This window comes from Sus scrofa, chromosome 4, assembly GCF_054392235.1.
Source record: "Sus scrofa isolate SSC_HxYL_T2T_F1_AM1 chromosome 4, Sscrofa_HxYL_maternal_Yorkshire_Landrace_v2.0, whole genome shotgun sequence".
NCBI classification, from domain to species: domain Eukaryota; kingdom Metazoa; phylum Chordata; class Mammalia; order Artiodactyla; family Suidae; genus Sus; species Sus scrofa.
This window is the reverse complement of record NC_139386.1, coordinates 38,532,876-38,548,083: the sequence shown is the minus strand read 5'-3', so window position 1 is coordinate 38,548,083 and position 15,208 is coordinate 38,532,876. Positions and strand designations below refer to the sequence as shown.

Sequence of the window (15,208 nt, the reverse complement as noted above, 5' to 3'; positions counted from 1 at the left end):
CAGCCACAGCAATGCCAGATCTGAGCCCCATCTGTGACCTACACCACAGCTCACAGCAACGCCTTTTGTCAACCCACTGAGTGAGGCCAAGGATCGAACCCACAATGTCATGGTTCCTAGTTGGATTTGTTTCTGCTGTGCCACAATGGAAACTCCTCTTTTCTAATTGCTTTAAATCAATATACTCAGGGGTAGAGAGCTGAAAAAAGTTATACTTTTTTCATGTTTTATTTCTCCTACCCTCCCTGCCCCTGCAACAATCTCCCTTTGTATCCCACTCCCTTGCCACCCCCAGACAAGTCAATTTTACACCAAGAAAGGTCTAGCATGAATCTTCTTTGTTGTTTGTGGTTTCAACTCTTTGGCGTGCTGATAGCTTTATTATTTTTAATCATCTCTCAATACTTAGGCCTAGCATAGACCACAGCCATGGAGATGAACAGAAAAAAGAAAACATTAAGTGTAAGGTCTACACTTTGTTGATGCCTGAATAATCTAACTCAACCCACAAAAGACAGGCTTATACTGCTTTAAGTATCTACAGGAGTGAACATTCATGCATCCTTTGCAATGCAACATTTAACCATTGTGCTTCAACAGAAATTGAAATCTTTTAAGCAACACTCTAGAACAGAACAGAACAGAACACTTCTCTTCCAACATTCTAGAATGGAACATCCTAGAACAGCCATTCCTCACTTTATCAAAGTTCAAAATCAAACCAATTTTACAAGGCTGCACTGTGCCATGCTCTCCTGGAAAGAATAGACAGCAATAGACAGCAAACAAGAAGACACACACAGTCTCCAGTCTCTTGGATCTCAGTTGAATGGCCAGGATGGACATTAAACAGGTCATTGTGAGCATGATGGGCATTGCCAAAGGGGAAGTATGGGGTCACGGCTGCTGCATGCAGTTGAGCAGGTTGTGCACTGCACAAAGACACTACATCTGAGGGGGTACCACCCACATCTCAGGTCTTGGTGATTCATATATTTTGCAGGACAATTTTCTGACAGATGGCACCAGAGTGTCCTGCTCTATTCAAATCATTGTATTACAATAATTTGCAAACAGACAGAAAAAAAGTATCATGAACAAGGCTGCTTTTTTCCCCCTAATTCACCAAGAGGCACCACATAGATGAGAGGAGGGCCCATATAGGGTGCTAAGGGAACAGAGAATAAACCTGTTAATTTAGTACAGAAGCCAAGAAAGGCCTCCTGGGGAAGAGAGACAGGAAAGATTAGCAGTAGTTTAAAACATCGCAGAATATTCGACTTCTTTCTTTTTACTGGATTTCTGGTATACTAAATAATTTCTCAGAAAACACATTCTCAAATTGCAGTTAGACCCAAAAGCCTCTCTGAAGTTAATTAGCAAGTGAACAAAAGTGCTATGAAGCCACAGCAAGAAGACAGAAGCTTGCATGCACGTCTTGGACGCCTGTTAAACTTCTGTGTCTGTTTTTAAAATATATTTTGTCTTGGTATGTTATTTGGAAATTCTGGTATTTTCTAACATGTTTTGGTGGAGACTATATGAAGGAGTCAAAGGGTAAGTGCTGCTTAATGGCTGGACAAATGAGCTGTGAGAAACCTACATTTTCCCCGCTCCCTGAGAATGAATCACTGCATGGATAACAACAATAAAAAGCATTTCTTGAAGTGGTTCATCCATTGTGGAGAATTTAACCATCAGCCATTTTCAGGGGCATGAAAGGAAACTCCCTTAAAAAGCATAATGTACTTTGTTTCTATGTAATGATAATAATAATTATTATAAATCACAATGGCAATGGCTAGTTTTGTCACTGGGTCAAACACTGCACAATGTATCCAGCACGGGTCTTCAGTGTTTGTGTTTCTTCAGTTCTTTCCCTTGACAACTTCAAAGGTAAAAAACTCTTTTATCCCCATTTCACAGATTAGAGATCTGAGGCATAAACCCATTTAAATAACTTGCCCAAGGTCAGGGAGCTTTCTAGGAGCAGAGGTGAGATTGGAACGCAGGTGGTGTGGTCCTAGAGCTTTGTGCTGGACCATTCTACTGCCCTATCTTACTGGGAAGAGTGTCAAGCTGAGAAATTGAAAAACCATCCCTTAAGTTTTCTTTTCTTCTTTTTTTTTCTTTTTTGGCCATACCCGTGGCATATGGAAGTTCCCAGGCCAGGGACTGAATTCAAGCCACAGCTTCAACCTATGCCACCATGGCTGTGGCAATGCCGGATCCTTAACCTACTGCACCACAGTGGGAACTCCCCTTAAGCTTTTGTAACTAATGGGAAAATCCAACACAAGTCAATGCCTAGAATTAACCACACTGCCAGGATATAACTAGCATTTCAGTCAGAAATCGCTTTTGCCCCTGTCATTCACTGGAAACCTTTCAGTGAGAAAAGCAGGGTGAAAGTGCAGGGTGATACAAGGACCTTCTCTCTCTAAAACCTGGACCCAAGCCTGGGGCAATCAGATCCGCCCACGCAACAGGATTACTTCCTATTATCCGCCTGCCACTGCCGACACTGGCCAGTTATCCATCCTGAGTCTCTTGGATGCCGTGACTGCCTGTGAGCATTGCCTTAAGAAGTCCCTAAAGGGTTTTCTGCAGAACTGTTGTCCCTCAAGATGCTTCTTCCAAAAACGTCTTGTGGACAGTAGGTTTGGGTGAGCTGGCTTACCGCACCTGCCTCTGAAAGACTAACACCTCTGGACCCATCCCGGAGCTCCAAAAAGTCCTCCACTAAGGAAACCCGTGTAATGTTTTAAATCCATTCTTGGAGAAACTAGTTTGATTATGGACTTCTTTGTTTCTTAGAACACCTATGAAACCACCAGTAAAACTAGTGCTTGAGAAACACACTAGTAAGCAGGTCAGTGGAGAGCAGGAGGACACACAGGGAGAGGGAAAGAAAGAATAGAAAGGAAGATGGCTTAAGGTGGGAACGTGGGTAGAGTACAAACTAAAATAGCCACATGGCAGTGCTTCTTTGTTTGTTTGCTTTGCTTTTTAGCACTGCAACCACGGCATGTGGAAGTGCCCAGGCTAGAGATTGAATTGGAGCTGCAGCTGCCAGCCTATGCCACAGCCACAGCCACACCAGATCCAAGCCCCATCTGTGACCTGCACCGCAGTTCATGGCAACACTGGATCCTTAACCCACTGAGCGAGGCCAGGGATCAAACCTGCATCCTCATGGACACTAGTCAGGTTCTTAACCTCCTGAGCCACAACGGGAACTCTGCTAGTACTTCTTATATGCCAGTCCTAAAAAAAGAGAAAAATCTGTTTGATTGAAGTGTGCAAAGGGAGCAAGGATTTTGATTATTTAAAACAAAACAGCAGGGCTGACACATTAGCAGCCTGAGTGTAGTGACATGGTGACCCGCACAGTATCTGCTTACTTCTGGAGAGGAGAAAAAGAATGCAGTGTGTTGGGATGAACTAGGGTACCCAGGGAGAGGGAGGAAGATGAGAGAAAATTCCTTCAATTGAATTTAAGAGCTAAAACCTTTTTTAAAAAACTGTTCAGGACTTCAATTTTCTTTCTCATTTTTTTGGTTTCTTTTCAAAATTTGAAAGGCACAAAAGACAGCAGAAAAGCGAGAGAAGAATATGCAATCTCTCATGCAATGTTGCAACAGATATTTTCTTTTTTTTAAATTCAAAGAGAGGTTTGATTTCTTTCTTGAGGCTCCCAGGATATAATAGGGAAAATTAAAGTTCTGGTAAAGTATAGACGCTCTTCTGCCTCATCTGTAGACACAGTCATAACATAACGTATTTTATTTGGAGTTCCCATTGTGGCACGGCAGAAACGAACCTGACTAGTATCCATAAGGACGTGGCCTCGCTCAGTGGCTCAAGGATCTGGTGTTGCCGTGAGCTGTGGTGTAGGTGGAAGATGCAGCTCAGTTCCTGCATTGCTGTGGCTGTGGCTGTGGCTGTGGTGTAGGGCGAGAGCTGTAGCTCGGATTTGACCCCTAGTCTAGAAACCTCCATATGCCACAGGTGTAGCCCTAAAAAACAAAACAAAACAAAACAAAAATTTTAAAAAACCTTTCCCCTTTGCTTTAAGTTTTCTAGAATTTCTTGAATCTTTATAAAGAATCTCAGGGTGGTAGGAGGTTGTTCTGGGGAAAATTCCTCAATCACCAGAGTCCCTTACCCACCCACAACACTTCACAGTGACCTAAATTCAACTCAGGAGTGCTGTGGAAATATTATTTATGAGCATATATTACTGTTTGCAAAGATTGTAAAGCAGGAAATGGTTTGTGTTTGAAGCTGTAAGTTTACTTCTTGGAATCATTTAAAATGGGCAGAGAGGGAGGTCGCTAAAAATGTTCTAAAGTTAAAAAACTGGGACTAGGAGCAGTTAAAGAAAAATGATCTCTAGCTTTGAGAAAAGCTCATCTCCAAGTTTGGTGGTGGGTGGACTGGCCCCCCCAGGAAACCTGGGGAGGATAGGACACTGTCTGAGGGGACAGTGGTTAAACTTCAAGTTTCCCATTATTAATGAGAGCTTTGAGCAAGTCATCCTAAGATGAGTGGCTTCACAGGTGGCTTCACCGAAGGTCTGTGAGGAAGATCAAGGCTGGCCCTTCCTCTCTGGCAATTTCCAAATTTTCACTCCAGGTCCCAAGAGGCCTGGCTAATATTTCATTCCTTTTGTTTGTTTATTTGTTTTGTTTTGTTTTTGGTCTTTTTAGGGCCTCACCCACAGCGTATGGAGGTTCCCAGGCTAGGGGTCGAATCCGAGCCATAGCCGCTGGCCTACACCACAGCCACAGCCACGCCAGATCCTGAGCCGCATCTGCGACCTACACCACAGCTCATGGCAACGCCGGATCCTTAACCCACTGAGCGAGGCCAGGGACGGAACCTGTGTCTTCATGGTTGCTAGTCAGATTCCTTTCTGCTGAGCCACAACCGGAATTCCCAGAGTAGGGTGATTTTAACGGAACAATTTCTAGGAAGCCAAAAAAGTGTTGTTCGCTAACTATTTTACTATTGTACATCATGAAAGTATTTTAATTTTTTTTTTTTTTGGCTTTTCTGTCTTTTTAGGGCCACACCCGGGTCATATACAGGTTCCCAGGCTAGGGGTCCTATTGGAGCTGGCCTACGCCACAGCCACAGCAATGCCAGATCTGAGCCACGTGTGCAACCTACACCACAGCTCATGGCAACACTGGATCCTGAGTGAGGCCAGGGATTGGACCTGCAACCTCATGGCTCCTAGTCGGGTTTGTTTCCGCTGCGCCATGACAAGAACTTCTTATTTTAAACATTTTAAATGATCAAGAAGGATTTTTTTTTTAAATAAAAAAATCTCTTTAAGTATACATTATATCAGTTTAAACTCTGCTTTTTCAGAGAATATCATATTGTTTTTAGGAGAAATATTAAAATTAGGACATGTCATGCTTGATTTAGTTGCTGCTAGACAATAACCATCAACTTGTTTCTATTTCAGTGAAGACTCCAAAGTCACAGAAACTTATAAACATGCTGTTTCCATAGCAGCAGATAAAGGCTGAAACTAAAAAGATTTCACTGATTTCAACATGACTTAGAGAATTTGTTCTGCTTTTTAGCAGTGCGATTTTTGCTGGCTTTTTTTTTTTTTTTTTTTTTTTTTTTAGTTGTAGCAACATCTCATATTCTCTTTTCTAAATGTATTCAGTATATCATATAAATTTTGAAAGGAGGATAACTGTGATAGTACAGTAAAATTACACATTCTTATAGTAATGCAGAATAACCAATATCTAATTCTTTTTTTTTTTTTTTTGTCTTTTTTTTTTTGCTATTTCTTGGGCCACTACCACAACATATGGAGATTCCCAGGCTAGGGGTCTAATCGGAGCCGTAGCCACCAGCCTACACCAGAGCCACAGCAACGCAGGATCTGAGCCATGTCTGCAACCTACCTACACCACAGCTCACGGCAACGCTGGATCATCAACCTACTGAGCGAGGGCAGGGACCGAACCCGCAACCTCATGGTTCCTAGTCAGATTCCTTAACCACTGCACCACGACGGGAACTCCCCAATATCTAATTCTTAATGCAAAAGAGATGCTACGCTATGAAGTCAAGATCAGGCATCAAACTACATATAGCGTCAGTTTAACATCTGAATAAAATACAACAATCTATCACAGATGCTTTTAGATAAATCATTAATGATTAAAGAACATGGTATAACAGTTACGGTTACTGGTAATTTCTTAAGACTCAGACACTGGGAATCAGATTTTTAAACAAAAATGTTATAGCTACAGAATGCTAGTTTCTTCATGGTGAATGTGACACCATAACACATGCTAAGAAAACAGCAAACAGATTTTCTTCTTTTGTGCATGTGTTGTTTAAGCTGTATGCTTTTTTTGCCAACTATTTTGATCTCCTAAATTTTTCTATTTGTCAAAAAACAGAAGAATGGCTCACCTGTAACAGACATACAGCCTAAGGGAGCAATGAGAGTAATGGGAGCAAATCCATAGGCTGCAAAGTTTCCGGTCTCTCCCACAGCCATCAGAGCGACCCCAGCCCACCATAACACGCTCTTGAAGTATGGCCTTGGGTGTTCTTGGTGCGCCAACTGAAGATGTGAATATTTCTGGAAGCAAATCAGAATGTCAATAACAAAAAAGTTTCCATCCAACTAAAGCTTGCTTTGAAATTTCTGGTCCCATAAAATGGCTTCATGGCTTTTAAATTTGTTTGCAGAGTAATTATTACGGTTTTCTGTTTGTGCCAAACAAATGAACAGAAGTGATTCATACTGATGCAGCATTTTATAGTTTAAAGAGGCCTTCTCACATATAAAGGATGCTTAATTCTCATAATGACGCTATGAAATATCATAATTTCTATCTAAAGATGACGTGCATGTTAGGCGTGACTTTTTAGTCCACCACACCAAAACACCTCTTTTAGATTGTCAAAAAATCCAGATGCCAAAATGAATACTATTGAAATAAAGATAATAAATTACTAAAGAAACACCTTTGGAAAAGGGATTAAAATGTGTAAGTCAAAGTAGCTACCACAATAGATGTAACAGGCCAGAAAGCTTTGGTAGCAGGGGTTTGTGGTGGAGGAACTCATTTATATCTGGTTTAGGTTTTTCTTTTTTTTTTTTTTGTATTAGCACATAAACTCCTGAAAAATAAAGCTCCATTTCCCGATTGATTTTATGATAACTGAACTTATTTCCTTATAGGAAGTATGTACGACTCTAGCTTACTATAGCAGTTTTCCTTTAAAACTTTAAAAAATATTTGTTATTTAGAAAATAACCAAACGTAGAACATTAAACAAACTTTTGGCTTATGCCAAGATCCTGAACATCTTCATAAGTGTGGTAAAAATTCACATGCACCTTGCCTAAGATATACAATACTATTAAGAGCCCACAAGAACATTTAATTTCTTTTAAAATCATAAGAAGAAAAATAGATATAATTCAGCCTGGATTATATATGACTTCATACCAATGAGGTCATAAGAGAAGCTCAAGAAGGCAAATGTGCCTGAGGACCATTACAATCTTATTCTGTCCCTGGATCAAACTACTGGGTTAGAAAAATCATCTTTTTCTTACCTGAATATTTAAGGAAATGCTGATTACCAAGTTTCCTAAAATGGCCAGCAAAGCGCCAAAAAGGTGAATCTACAAAAGAAAATGTTTTTTTAAGTACTTTAAATAGCACTTATATTTACCCAAAAAACTACAAAAAATTTAAGTTGGTATATTTATTCATTTGTTCACTCATTCAGCAAATATTTACCTAGCACCTGTTTGTCAAGGTCATTTAGAATATGAGTAATGGTTTTATTAGAATTAATTTCTTTTTTTTTTTTTTTTCGTCTTTTTGCTATTTTCTTTGGGCCGCTCCCACGGCATATGGAGGTTCCCAGGCTAGGGGTCGAATCGGAGCTGAAGCCACTGGCCTACGCCAGAGCCACAGCAACGCCAGATCCGAGCCACGTCTGCAACCTACACCACAGCTCACGGCAACGCCGGATTGTTAACCCACTGAGCAAGGGCAGGGACCGAACCCGCAACTTCATGGTTCCTAGTTGGATTCGTTAACCACTGCGCCACGACGGGAACTCCAGAATTAATTTCTCACTTTAGTCAAATATGTTTTAGAACTAGCTCAGTCCTTTACTGAATTCTCTAGATATCTGCCTCATTCACTAAAATAAAGAAAATAATCATCAGGTTCTGATTTTTTCCAAGATGCTTCTTTTTTATCCTTTTTGTCAATTTTCCTTAGCAACTCCTCTGATTGGAGTGTTCATTGCCTTGAGTACAGATTATACATTTTTTTTTCCATCTGTTCTCTCTCTTTTCTTTCTCTTAAGATCTTCTGAAAGTCTGTGGTATGAAAGAAATGGTAACTCCATTGGCCTTGGAGTTACAGGATGGATCTGAGATCCACATCGGCTATTTTCCAATAGGTGACCTTGAGCAAATAGCTTCTTGGCCTCAGTAAACAGGGTATGCTGGATAAGATATTTCCAGAAATCCCTTTCTCTCTAAAGGTCTATAACTCTATAGGAGAGTGACTAAATTTTCCCACCATTCCACGGTTCAAGAGCCCACAATGTCGGAGTTCTCTTGTGGAGCAGTGGGTTAAGGATCCAGCTTTGTTACTGCAGGGTCATTGCTGCGGTGCGGCTTTGATTCCTGGCCTAGGAACTTCCACACGTGGCAGATGCAGGAAACAAACAAACAAACAAACAAATGAAAAACACACACCTCAAACCAAAAAACAAAAACAACAACAAACCCACAATGTCTCTCTATAGTCAACTGCATCAAATATGAAACTACTCTACCAGTTGCCCACAATCAGTTCTCATCCGGACCATCCAAGCGTCCATGGCACCCTTAATGTGCTCCCTCTGGCTCAGGGCCCTGGCTCAGGACGTCTCCAGTCCGACGTCATACTTTCACTCAGATCATTCCTCTCACTCAGACCAAGCATCTTCTTCCCTCAGCCCATTTCAGTCACACTTCACCCTCCTGCCTATTTGATCTCCACGTCCTTACGACCTTTGCAGACACCATAGCTCATCTTTACTTTCTCAGACTCTAAATGGTGAGCATCCCTCATTTCTTCTTTTATATTGTCATGGGTATCATAAGGCTCTATAAATAGACATCAAAGTCTCTGAGGGAAGAGAATTATGACCTAGACTTCCGCTGGGTCTTCTACATCATCTACTATACAAAATGAGGAGCTTAAAAACAACAACAACAACAAAAAAAAACCAAAAACTTGGTTAGAAGTTCCTGCTATGGCACAGTGGGATAGGTGGCGACTTTGGGAGCACTGGGACACAGGTTTGATCCCTGGCCCAGCATAGTGGGTTAAGGATCTGGTGTTGCTGCAACTGCAGCTTAGGTTGCAACTGTGGCTTAGATCTGATCTCTGGCCTGCGAACTCTATAGTTTCTTTGTGGCTGCAGAGGGCAGCCAAAAAAGAAAAGAAAAAAACCTTGCTTAAAAAGTATATAATGGTTTAAAATAAGAATTAGAGAGGTTAAAAAAACAAGTTCTTACACATTGCCAAGATATCTACTATATAGACAGCATATCTTTCATTTGATGACTTCGAAAGATGCATTTGCTGCTCCTATTTAGATACAAAGGTGTAATATCTCCTAACAATAAAAATTAGCAATGATAGAAGGAATCTTCCCCCTTCTTCAATAGTACATAATTTCTAGCTAGCTTCAAATTCTAAGGAGTTATTTAAATTTCAAATTAACATTATAACCACAAGGAACCCTTTTCAGAAAGCAAAATGTCTTTGAAGTTTTAGAACTTTGTTACATGTGCTGAAGTGAAATTCAGTATTTTTAAAAAATGGAGCAGAAAAGTTGAAAACCCATTTAGTAGTTGATATATAATATCCACAGTCTTTAATCAGTTAAGAATTTTCTTTTCCTAATAAAGGCAGTTGGCATTAATTTTGATCACTATTACTCATGGGGAATAATTGTATCATAATATAATGTGCTATTTCCATGCTTTCAATTTATAACTGCATTTGGCAGTAATCAGGAAAATAAAAATGCAGAAGAAGTTTGGGATTGAATGGGTAATTATGAAAATCTATAATTATAAAAGTAAATTGTTGAATAGAAATAACTTACTTCAGAATTCTTTAAATGATTCCCTGTGTAGTTTAAACACCACCAGGCCAAGTGTTTAGAAATTGGTTAGCAGGATTTGGCAATGGTTTCTTGGATATGACATGAAAAGTACAGCCAACAGAAGAAAAAATAAGTTGGATTTCATCAAGAGTAAAATCTTTTGTGCATCAAAGAACACCATTAGCAGAGTGAAAGGCAATGGGAGAAAATATTTGCAAATCATGTATCTGATAAAGATTGGTATCCAGAATATATAAAGAACTCCCACAACTCAACGACAAAAGAATCAACAACACAACTGAAAAACAGTCAAAAACTTGAATAGACTTTTCTCCAAAAGATATATAGATAGTCAATCGGCACATGAAAAGATGCTCAACAGCAAAAAATCTTTAGGGAAATACAAAATCAAAACCACAATAAGCTACCACTTCTTCCCATTAGGATAGCTACAATAAAAAAAAGAACTGGATGAGATCAGTTGTGTTTGGGATTAACATATACACATTACTATATATAAAACAGATAACTAACAAAGACCTACTCAATATTCTGTAATAATCTATATGGGAAAAAAGTCTGAGTAAGAATGGATATATACATATAAAACTGATTCAGTCTACCATACACCTGAAATTAACACAACAATGTAAGGCAGCTCTACTCCAATAAGTGTTGTTAAGGAGGTAGAGAAATTGAAATCCTTGTTCATTGCTGGTTGGGATATAAAATGGTACAGCTTCTTGGAGTTCCTGTCGTGGCGCAGTGGTTAACGAATCCGACTAGGAACCATGAGGTAATACACAAAAGTATTTACAACTTTTTCGGTCCCTGCCCTTGCTCAGTGGGTTAAGGATCCGGCATTGCCGTGAGCTGTGGTGTAGGTTGCAGATGCGGCTCGGATCCCGAGTTGCTGTGGCTCTGGCGTAGGCCAGTGGCTACAGCTCCGATTCGACCCCTAGCCTGGGAACCTCCATATGCCGTGGGAGCGGCCCAAAGAAATAGCAAAAAAGACAAAAAAAAAAAAAAAATGGTACAGCTTCTGATCTCATAACATATACAAAGATTAACATCAACCAAAATCTAAATATAAGAGCCAAAATTATAAAATTCTCAGAAGAAAACACAGAGGTAAATCTTTGTGACCTTGGATATGGCCATGAATTCCCATCATCGAAAGCATAAACAACCAAGAAAAAATAATTGGGCTTCATCAATATTAAAGACTTTTGTGTTTCAAAGGACACTACCAAGAAAGTGACAAGACAATTCATAAAATGGGAGAAAATATTTGGAAATCATATACCTGATGAGGGATTTATATCTAGAATACATATAGAATTCTTACAATGCAGTAACAAAAAACAAATGACCCAATTACAGATAGGCAAAAGATCTAAATGGACATTGCACCAAAGAAGATAAATGGCTAAAAAGCACATTGAAAGGATGTTCAACATCATAGTCACCAGGAATTGCAAATCGAAACCACAGGGTCACACCACTTCATATCAATAAGAGAATATAATAAAAAAGTCAGGTAATAACAAGTGTTAATGAGGACGTAGATAAATCAGAATTCTCATACACTGCTCATGGAAATATAAAATGGTGCAACCACTTTGGAAAGCAGTCTGACAGATATTTGCAACATGGACTATCTATTTGATTTAGCAATTCCATTCCTAGACACATATGCAAAAGAAATGAAAACATGCATCCACACAAAAACTTGTACACAAATGTCCATAGGCATATAATTTATAATAGCCAACAGTGGAAGTGACTCAAATGTCCATCAACAAATGAATAGATAAACAAACTGTAGGATAGTCATACAATGGAATAATATTCAGCCATAAAAATGAATGAAGCCCTGAAGTATACTACAACCTGAATGAGTCTTGAAAAGGTTATGCTAGGTGAAGGAATCAAGTCACAGAAGGCCACATATTATATAATACCATTTATGTGAAAAGTCCAGGTTAGGCAAATCAACAGAGACAGAAAGCAGACTGGTGGTTGCTTAGGGCTGGGAAGGATGTGGGCATGGCGATGACAGCTAAAGACTGGGGGGTTTGTTTTTGAGGTGATGAAATGTTCTAAAATTGACTGTGGTGATAGATGGGCAACTCAGTGAATTATACACTTTAAATGAGTATATTACATGATATATGAATTATATTTTAATATAGTTGTTACAAAAAGTAAAATAATTTAAAAAACACAAAGTATTTACAACTTTTTCTTTCTTAAAGTAATAAAATGCTACAAATCTCACTGGCTCTATTTCTGTCTCTTCTCCTTCCAAGAGATAAGCAACTTTTTTTCCTGAAGTGAATATAAATATATTCCTTTCTAGATGGTATTTTTTTAATCTTTATTTTGTTTACTCAATTTTCCTTTTCCATCTTCATTTGGGCTCAACTCATCAGCTTTTTCTGTTTCTAATGATGCAAATAGGCCTATATATGTCCCTCTAAATACACTCTCTCTTTTAGCTGCCCGCCTAGTTTCAGTATTACAGATTTCATTGGCATTTAGTTCTAAATATTTTTCTGACTATCTCATTATTTTTATCTGAGCGTTATATTATTCAGGGGTGTGTTTTTAATATTTCTAAGTAAATAGGGTACCAATTATTCCTTTATTACTAAAATTTCTAATTTTTTTGAGTTGTGGTCTGAAAATACGCTGTGTAAATTATCATTTGCTTTTGACCTAGTATAAAGTGTAAATTGACATTTGTTTTGTGACCTGGCAGTGTAGGGCCAAGTTTTACAAGTGTTCTATATATGTTTGAAAATAAAATATTCAATAGTCGGATTAATATATATGTTCTATCTATATCTATTTAATTATCCATTTAGTTATCTTCATTAATCATTGCTCAAATCTTTGATTCTCACACTAAATTTTTGACTCCTTTGCCTATCAGTTGTCTAGGGAGGCACGTTAAAAATCTTCACACACACAGATTTGTCCATTTTTCCATTTAAATCTATTGAGTTTTGCTTTATAAAGACTATAGTGCTAGGTGTATACAAGCTCAGGATTGTTTTATCTTCCCAGTGAATTGTTCCTTTTATTATTCAGTATTGATTCTTTTAATCTCAATGATCTTTTTGCTTTAAAGTCTATTTTACCTGATATTAATATACTATAGCTGCTTTCTTCTGTTATTTGCCACTTTCCACATCACTTTTAACATTTCTGTGTCATATTTTAGTCAAATCCTCCTATACATAGAAAACTAGATTTTAAAAAAATCTGAGACTTTAAAAATAAATAAATTTTCATTTATTTCTACTAACTCTTTTTTTTTTCTTTCTTTTTTTTTTGTCTTTTGTCTTTTTAGGGCTACTCCTGCGGCATATGGAGGTTCCCAGGATAGGGGTCGAATCGGAGCTGTAGCCGCCGGCCTACGTCACAGCTACAGCAATGCAGGATCCAAGCCTCGTCTGAGACCTACACCACAGCTCACGGCAACACCGGATCCTCAACCCACTGAGTGAGGCCAGGGATCGAACCCAAAATCTCCTGGTTCCCAGTCAGGTTTGTTTCCACTGCACCACGATGGGATCTCCTATATCGATTCTCTTTTTTGTGTTTGTTGTTATCTTGCTTTGTCTTTCTTTTCTAATTTCTCTTTTCCTGGATCCTGTTAACATGATTGAGTTTTCTTTATTCTTTTCTTTTCCCTACCCTCTGGCTAGGAAGTTACACATCTAATTTATATTCTTTTAGTAATTAGTATTAAGTATTTTTAAACTTTTAATATGAAATCATTATGGACTCACAGTGGGTTGCAAAGAAATGTCCAGTTAGGTGCATGCACTCTTCTGTCAGCCTTCCTGTCACTGTCAATGTCTTACAGAAGGATCATTCAATGTCTATTGTTCTCTCTACTCTCTCCATGTGGAACTCCTCCTCAAGTATATTAGACTTTTAACACTATCCTTGTTTCCTACAATAATTTTCATCCTTTCCAACTCTTTATCTCTTCGTATTGAATTCTGGATCATTTCCTCAGACCTATGCTTGCACACAGTTGAGTTTTTCTGACCTCCTTCTGAATTGCATCTTTATAAATGTTTATAAGGACATATATTAAACTGTACTACAATTATTTTTTACAAGTTCATTTCCTCTCTAGACTAAAAGCTTCTTAAGCACAGAGCTGTGTCTTACTTATCAACTCATTTTTGTAACCCTAATGACTAGTACAGCCCTTTAGCACAGAGAGGTTGTTTATTAAATGCTATTTAAACTGAAGTACTCTCACATTGATTATAAACTGTCTAGCTATAGTAAATTTTGACCTTTGGCCCTAGGAAGATCCCAAAAGGAGGTTTTTTTTTTTTTTGCTTGTTTTTTTTTTGTTTGTTTGTTTGTTTTTTATAGTCAACTGAAGTTTGAATATACCAAACACAGCTTCTGTGAAAGAACAAGCCTATTCCAGAGTTCAGATTTCAACAGTTGTGTCCACTAGTGTGCAATAAAAAGCTGATGGCTGACTTTTAAAGTGCAGTTAATAATATCTAATAAAAGAACGTTAAGAACTATGTAGGGATAAGGCAGGTGTCTGAAACAGTTTCCTGATAATACAGACACACTTCATTTTTATTGTGCTTCACTTTATTGTGCCTGAAAGATACTGCATTTTATACAAATTGAAGGTATGTGGCAATCCTGAAGGTATGAAGGCACAATAGACTTGGTGCCTTTTTTTTAAACAGTTTTTGCTCACTTCATGTCTCTGTGTCATATTTTTTTTGGTCCTTTGTCTTTTTAGGGCTGTACCTATGGCACATGGAAATTTCCAGGCTAGGGGTCGAATAAGAGCTGTAGTCACTGGCCTATACCACAGCCACAGCAACATGGGATCCGAGCCTCATCTGCAACCTACACCACAGCTCATGGCAATGCCAGATCCTTAACCCACTAAGCAAGACCAGGGATGGAACCCATGACTTCATGTGTACTAGTTGGGTTTGTTAACTGCTGAGCCACGATGGGAATTCCT

At 38.7% G+C, this 15,208-nt stretch overlaps 1 protein-coding gene across 4 annotated transcripts in view; it reads right to left on the bottom strand.

Moving 5' to 3' along the window:
* Positions 1 to 15,208, bottom strand: part of NIPAL2 (NIPA like domain containing 2) — an 85,339-nt gene that overhangs the window by 51,825 nt on the left and 18,306 nt on the right. For 3 of the 4 annotated variants that reach the window (XR_001303390.3, XM_085022017.1, XM_003125547.6), the window contains 2 exons: positions 7,616 to 7,684; positions 6,457 to 6,628 (listed from right to left, as the gene is read on the bottom strand). Coding sequence is in view for 2 of the 4 variants with exons in the window: in XM_003125547.6 (XP_003125595.2) it covers positions 6,457 to 6,628; positions 7,616 to 7,684 (241 nt within the window). In the remaining 2 variants the exon portion in view is untranslated. Of the gene's footprint in view, positions 1 to 6,456; positions 6,629 to 7,615; positions 7,685 to 15,208 lie in introns of those variants that run through there. The other variant, XM_085022019.1, reaches the window with a different exon arrangement.